The following is a 7,824-nucleotide window of genomic DNA, read 5'->3' on the forward strand; positions in this document are numbered from 1 at the left end:
TTTGAGACAGGTTCTCACTTTGTCACCCAGGCTGGTGTACAATGGCGTGATCCTAGTTCACTGCACTCTCTACCTCCCCAGGCTCCAGTGATCCTCCCTCCTCAGCCTCCTGGGAAGCAAGGATTACAGGTGCATGCTACCATGCCTGGCTAAGTTTTGTATTTTTTTTGTAGAGACAGGGTTTTGCCATGTTACACAGGCTGGTCTCGAACTCTTGAGCTTATGCAATCCGCCTGCCTCCACATCCCAAAGTGCTGAGATTACAGGCATGAGCCACCATGCCTGGCAGTCTGCTGTTTTTCAACCATTAAGTAAACTGACACTGTGGACAATAGACAGGAGAGACACAGCCTCTCATCCTGTTAGCCAGTATTGAACTTCTAGTCCTTCTACCCCTGGACTTCCAAGTATGTGAGCATTCTTATTGTTTAAGTCAATGTGGGTTGTTATTTGCAGCCCAAAGCCTCTTAACTAATACATATCTGAGAAGCAATAAAAAGAAAATTTAGGCAGGGCATGGTGGCTCACACCTGTAATCCCAGCACTTTGGGAGGCTGAGGTGGGCAGATCACAAGGTCAGGAGATCGAGACTATCCTGGCTAACACGGTGAAACCCCGTCTCTATTAAAAATACAAAAAATTAGCCAGGCATGGTGGCATGTGCCTGTAGTCCCAGCTACTCAGGAGGCTGAGGCAGGAGAATCACTTGAACCCGGAAGACAGGATGCAATAAGCCGAGATAGCACCAATGCACTCCAGTCTGGGCAACAGAGTAAGAATGTCTCAAAAAAAAAAAAAGAAAAAGAAAACATAAATATTTAAAAAATAAGGCCAGGCACAGTGGCTCGCATCTGTAATTCCAGCATTTTGAGATGCCAAGGCAGGAGGATTGCTTGAACCCAGGAGTTGAAGGTTATAGTGAGCTATGATCACACCACTGTACTCCAGCCTGGGTGACAGAGTGAGACTGTCTCTAAAGAAAAAAAATTTTTTAGTAAGAAAATCATGTTGAAGATGATGAACATAACATGCCATTATTTAACTTTGTAGCTTCATCAAAAACTAATCTCAAAAAAATAGCAAAATGAATCACTGCTATAAAGAAATATAGACCTTCTGTGCAACCGGTATAGCTAAAAGCATATCCAATAATTCAGATGTACTGTCTATGAAAAAAGATGTCAGACTTTCACTGGATGAAACAGTAGATTAAACACTACAGAAAAAAATTACTAACAAGTTTGAAAGCAGCAAAAAAAATCCGAATGAAACACAGAGAGAAAAAAGACTGGGAAAAAAAAAATGAACATCAGTATGCTGTGGGAAAACATCACATGGCTCAATATACATGTAACTGGAATCCCCAGAGGAAAAGCAGGAAAGAACAAAAAAAAATCTGAAGAAGTAATGGACAAAATGTTTCCAAATTTGATTAAAACTACAAATCCATAGATCCAAGAATCAACAAATCACAAGCACAAGAATCATGTAAGCAGGGCATGGTGGCCCATGCCTGCAATCCCAGCACTTTGGAGGCCGAGGTGGGAGGATAGGTTGAGCTCAGCAGTTTGAGATCAGCCTAAGCAACACTGCGAGACCTCACCTCTACTAAAAATAAAAAAAAATTAGCCAGGTATGATGGCATATGCCTGTAGTCCCATCTACTCGGGAGGCTGAGGCAGGAAGATAGCTTGAGCCCAGGAGATTGAGGCTGCAGTGGGCTATGATTTCACTATTGCACTCCAACCTGGGAGATGAGCGAGACAGTCTCAAAAACAAAGAAATAAATAAATAAAATCATGTAGAAAACAACATCAAAGCACATCACAATCAAATTGCTTAAAACCAGTGATAAACAGAAAATTCTAAAAGTATTCAGAGAAAAAAGACACATTCTATACAGAGAGAACAAAGATTAAAAGGACAGCAGACATCTCAGAAAGAATGCAAGCCAAAAGACAGTGAAGCATCATCTTTAAAGTAATGAAAGGAAAAAAATGATCAACCTAGAGTTCTATACCCAATGAACATTTCTTTCAAAAGGAAAACAAATAAGGACTTTTTCAGTCATATAAAAGTTGAAAGAATTTATCACCCACATACTTGCTGTACTAGAAATGCTAGAGAATGTTCTTGAGGTAAAAGCAAATATGGAAATATGGGTCCAGATGGAAACATATCTCTACACAAAGGAATGAAGCAGCCCAGAAACGGTAAATATAGACAAAAGTGACTCCATCTTGGATGCTAATCTGCCATGTTAACTTCTGACTAGCCCCAGTCCTGTAAATGCCTCTTGATTCCTGCTTTATTTACTAGTGTAAGAACATGTCAACCTTGGTGTTGGCACACAAATGACAGGATATGGCACATGCAGCATTCTTGCCTGTTCTGGAGGGCTGTCTTTAATTGTCTTGCACAGGGTGCATATCCCGTCTCCCTGTACTATATAAGCCCTGGGTCTCAGGAGTAACAGTATGCAGATCTACCTGTCTTGCAGCTACCCAGGACCACGCTTCTGTCTGCAAGTTCCCTCAACAAATCAATCAATACCAACGAACAATTTGCCTGCCTCCTCCTGTGGTTTCTCAGTCCCTTCAGCATTCAAGGGTCACTTTGCTTATATGACCCTTTCAGGCAACAATATGGTTAAATATACAAGCCTTTTTTTTCTTATATTGAAAATCTCTTCAAAAGATAATTGACTATCTAACACAAACATAATGACAATATATTGTGGAGCTTATAACATGTAGAAATAAAATATATGACAATAGCACAAAGACCAAAAGGAAGGGAGGAATGAAAGTATACTGTTGTTAGGTTCTTATTCTAGATGTGAAGAGGAGTAATATTACTTGAAGGAAGATTGTGATAATTAAAGATGACACTATAAACTTTAACCACTAAAAAAAAGAAAAAGTTATATATAATAAGCCAACGTGAGAGATAAAATGGAACCATAAAAACTGTACTCAACTGAAAAGAAGAGGGAAAAAGAGGAAAAAGAACAAGAACAAATGTGACAAATGAAAAACAAATAGCAAGATTAAAACTAAACATACTAAATAATCAGATTAATGTAAATGGCCTGAACACCCCAATTAACTGCAGAGATAGTCAGACTGGATTAAGAAACAAGACTCAACCAAACACTGACTACAAGAAGCCCACTTATATAAAGACACCAATAGGCTAAAACTAAAACTATAGAAGAAATATCTATCATGCTAATGTTAATCAAAAGAAAGCTGGAGTAGCTATAGTAATACCAGACTAGTAGATTTCAGAGCAAATTATATAATCAAGGATAAAGAGGATCATTTAATAATGATAAAGGGGTCCATTCATAAAGGTATATTACAGTCCTAAGTATATATACACACAATAAGTTTCAGCCTACCAAAACAAGAAAATGGAAAGATGCCTTTCATGCAGTATCAGTATTCCTGTACCAAACTGAACATTGCCAAAATGGGGCTCAAGATCTTCTTTATGTAATAAATGGCATGCAATTTTACTAATAAAAGTACAGTATCACCCAAAAGGGTCAAAGTTAGTAATCTGTTAAACGGCTTATGAAAATATTTATGACTTCAGTGCCAAAATCTAAAGCTGACTCACCTTTCGTATTGCCTATCTCGTGGTAATGAAGCACTCCAATGTCGAAAGTCTATGATTAACATAAGTAAAAGGAGACAGGATATGAAGAAGAGTCCCAGGAATGCTACCCGCTGACGGAGAAATGGACTCACTGTGGGCACAGTGAAGTACCAGGAGGCTGGGCAGAGGTAGGAAAAACTGATCCTGAAATTAGACAAACATTAGTGAGTCTGAAACATTTCTACAATTGAGTGCTTAAAAATCGTTTTTTAAATTGGATAAACGCCCCAAAAATCCATGCCAACAGAAGTCTAAATGTTCTTTTTGTCTCTAATTTTAGAAGTTCATGGTGCTTCTACTATATAAATCAGAAAAGCCTTATCTGCCCTTTTTCCAAACTGCGCTTCTGAGTGCAATTCAAAGACTTAATCTCGTGTTAGTGAAAAGATCACCAGTCTCCCTGGGCAACCTCATAACATTGGAGAATCTCAGCAACTACCATATTCCCAACCAAGAATGCTGTCAAGAAACAGGATGGTCAGAAAATTTATTTAACTGATTTTTTAAATGTTTTATCAGATTATATATGCACATAGCAAAAGACAAATCAGTTTAAAAGGATATATTGTATAGTGAAAAGTGATTCTTGCCCTGACCCCACAATCTCTCTCTCAGAGGCAACCATTGCTACCCAGTTGCTGTGTAATTTTTTTTTTTTTTTTTTGAGATGGAATCTTGCACTGTTGCCCAGGCTGGAGTGTAGTGGTGCAATCTCGGCTCACTGCAACCTCCACCTCCTGGGTTCAAGCGATTCTCCTCCCTCAGCCTCCCCAGTAGCTGGGATTACAGGTGCCCACCACCACGCCCAGCTAATTTTCGTATTTTTAGTTATTTTTAGTAGAGGAGGGGTTTCTACTTGGCCAGGCTGGTCCTGAACTCCTGACCTCAGGTGATCCGCCTGCCTCGGCCTCCCAAAGTGCTGGGATTGCAGGCGTGAGCTACCGCACCCGGCCATTGCTGTGTATTTTTCCAGGGATATTCTACGGATACACAAGCATAATATACACCAATATATTTACAGTAATATATCTGTGTGTGTATGTGTGTGTGTGTGTGTGTGTATCCATTCCCTCGGTTTTAAACAAATGGTAGTCCACCATACCTGCTGTTCTACATCTTTCCCCCACTTTATTTGATAACTGTCCCTTATTGGTGCATGTAGATCCATATTAATATTTTTTAAAAGCTTCAGGGTATTATAATGTATGGATAAGTGTATTCATCTGTGAAGTTCACTTTCTATATTGATTCAAAAGGACCTCGGTCTGTCTGCTTTTAAAGTTCATTACAAACAAAAAACAAAAAACTTCTTTGTTTAACCTCCTCAAGTGGCACCTAGCCTTGCTCAGATGCAAATCTGAATCAATGTTACAACCTTGTACTTTACAGAGCTGAGCAAGCCGACTCACTCCACCACCCCGGGCTACGGGCTAGAAACTATTATTTATCAGCCCTCGCAATAATACAACTTTGATCATCTCTGCATCCAACTGACCAGGATACAAAGTCCAAGTGCAGCTCCAGGGCAAACCTCACTTGGGACAGCCTCCCAGGGCCCCCCAACCTGCCTGCCATCCTCTGCCGTGCTCCCAGCCGGAGAGAAAGTGTACAGCCTTACCTAGCCATGGGTTCCTTTCGGTGGTCTCAACGCCTGTCACCTTTTTCTTTTGCCCTGAGAAGGTGGCCTCCTTGTCCCAGGCATCTCCTACGTCTGCAGCCTAGAAAGATTTGATTTCAGGCTTCTGTCCGACTGAGCCCACGAGACAAGACCTCCACGGAAATTCCACGGCTCCCACCTCCTCCCCAGGCTCCCACTCCGTCTGCTCTGGTTCCTCAGGCCCAGGGGACCCCACCCAGGCATCCTGGGAGCGGGGCGTTCTCGTGGGCCAGCTCTGTCCTCTAGGAACCGGTCGTCCCCAGGTGGCGGGGTGTTGGTCCCGCTTCCTCTCCCCGTCCCTCCGGGTCCCACAGCCCTCTCGCGCCCACACTCACGGGATCAAGCGGCCAGCCGGTTCCTTCGGCACCGCTCGGTTCAGTCCCGAGCTGATCCCCGCGGCCCCTTGCCCAGCCGGAAGGAGGGTCCGGGCCGGCGGCGCCGCCACGTCCCCAAGGAAACCGCAGGGAGCCAATGACTGACAGAAGACCCACAGAGAGGGGCCGGCTCTTCACGAGCCGAACTAGGAGCGAACCAGCTCCGTCAGCAGCACGTCCGTCCGCCAGGGTGGCCAATCCCCTAGACCGGTTGGCCTCTAATGCCCGCCCCGGGACTTTGAGCCGCGCCCAATCGGAAAGGCGTCGTACCGAGGCTCCGCCTGCAGGGCCCGCGGTAAGCTCACAGGTGAGTGGCGCTGGGCGGCCCTGCACTCGCTGCCCTCCCAGGGGCGCGAACTCTCGGCCGGTTGCTTTCTCCACGGCTGCTCCCGGGACAGAGTACCTCCGGTGGGTGGGTTCCGGGGTGTTCGCGACGGAAGCGCATCCCCTGCCCATAACCTATTGTTGGTTTTGTGCCCACTAACCCTCCCTACCAGAATGGCAGTTCTCCCACCTTAAACCTTCCCTATCACCTCCCAAACTGATGCCCCGACCTCATTGTCTTGCCCCGTGAGAAAAGCATACATTGAAGACAATGACGTTTACACCAAAGTGCTTATGTCCATTCATTCGTTTACACCAAAGCCTTATGTCTAGTCATTCATTCACTGAATGTCTACTAATGCCAATCATCATGAGTTTCTGTGTCGCCGCCCTCCTTGACCTTACAGTAACACAAAGGAAACGACGCGCGCGCGCGTTGAGTGTGTGTGTGTGTTTCTTGCTTGCTTACACCAGCCGTTATCTCATTTCCACGAGGACGGCATAAAGTCCAAGCTCTTTCCAACGTGGCACTTGCATTGCGCCCCACAATCCGCCCTACCGCGTCCTCTGCCGCTACTTGCCTTCCTTACCACGCTCCAGCAACCCGCCCTGTTTTGCTCATTCTGCCCCTCCACCTGCCTTGAATAACCGTCCCGGCCCTTAGCCAAATCACCTCCATTTCATTCCTTACCACTCCTCTTAAGGGTCACCTTCCCCTAAAAGTCCTGCTTGACCTACTATACCTTCTTTATACATGCCTATTGTTTCACTTAGCACACTGAATTACAATTATATGTATATGTCTGTCTGTCCCACTAGACAGAATATCCTTGGAGGCAAGGACTATCTGCTTCCACATATTCCCAATACTGGCCACTGTCTGGCAGATAAAACACAACTGACGTATAATTAATAAGCAAATAAATGAATGTGGGGGGGATTGGGGAAGACCACCCAAATGCTTTATTTATTCAAAGCTTGCTATGACAAGGGAGTCAGTCACCATCACTTGCATTTGGCAGACTCAAAGCCTGTCAGGACATTAGGAAAACTACTTACTTACTTACTTACTTACCTACAGGGTCTCACTCCGTTGTCATCCAGGCTGGAGTGCAGTGGCGTCATCATGGTTCACTGCAGCCTCGACCTCCCGAGCAAGTGATCCTCCTACCTCAACCTCCTGAGTAGCTGGCTCTACAGGCACGTGCCACCGTGCCTGGCTTGTATTTTTTAATTATTTGTAGAGATAGAGTCTCACTGTGTTGTCCAGGCTGGTCTTGAACTCTGGGCTCAAGCAATCCTCCTGTCTCAGCCTCCCAAAGTGCTGGGATTACAGGGATGAGCAGCTGCACCTGGCCAGGAAAAATTAGTAGTGAACAAAAAGGGAAGGTTTCATGTATGCTCTGACTTGAGGGTATTAGCATGGGAAAGCTGGAGGTGGGCTGACAAAAGCAGTGTCTCTTATGTGATTGGTTTGGGGTAGGTGGCATATTTGGCTGTCTTTAGTGGGTCCTGAGTTGAAGAAAGGAGGAGGCAAAAAACAGGGAAACTGAGTCATTGACCAAGTCCTGATTATTCTGGGCTGGTTGCTGTAGAGGTTGTGGGTCAGAGTTCTAATTGTCGTATAAGATCTAGCCATTGTCCAGTTTCTATATTCAGTTCTTATGACTCATTTTTTTTGCTCCACTACTCTCCTAACCTGATTGAACTTCCTAATTTGCCTTTCTTCAATTCTCAGTTCTCAGTTTTTTTTTCTCTGTCCCTCAATCCCCACTCTGCCTCAAGTGTTATATTTTATCTGGACCC

General features: G+C 44.2%; 1 protein-coding gene across 1 annotated transcript in view; it reads right to left on the reverse strand.

Annotated features, from left to right (window-relative positions):
* ENTPD7 (ectonucleoside triphosphate diphosphohydrolase 7) overlaps positions 1–5,870 on the reverse strand; it is a 59,271-nt gene extending 53,401 nt beyond the window's left edge. The window contains exons 1-3 of the mRNA XM_023206390.2: positions 5,656–5,870; positions 5,282–5,381; positions 3,625–3,807 (exon numbers count right to left, since the gene is read on the reverse strand). Coding sequence (XP_023062158.2) covers positions 3,625–3,807; positions 5,282–5,289 — 191 coding nt within the window. The 5' untranslated portion in view covers positions 5,290–5,381; positions 5,656–5,870. The remainder of the gene's footprint in view (positions 1–3,624; positions 3,808–5,281; positions 5,382–5,655) is intronic.
* Positions 5,871–7,824: the final 1,954 nt, after the last annotated feature.

This window comes from Piliocolobus tephrosceles, chromosome 9 (assembly GCF_002776525.5).
Source record: "Piliocolobus tephrosceles isolate RC106 chromosome 9, ASM277652v3, whole genome shotgun sequence".
In the NCBI taxonomy this organism is placed as follows: Eukaryota; Metazoa; Chordata; class Mammalia; order Primates; family Cercopithecidae; genus Piliocolobus; species Piliocolobus tephrosceles.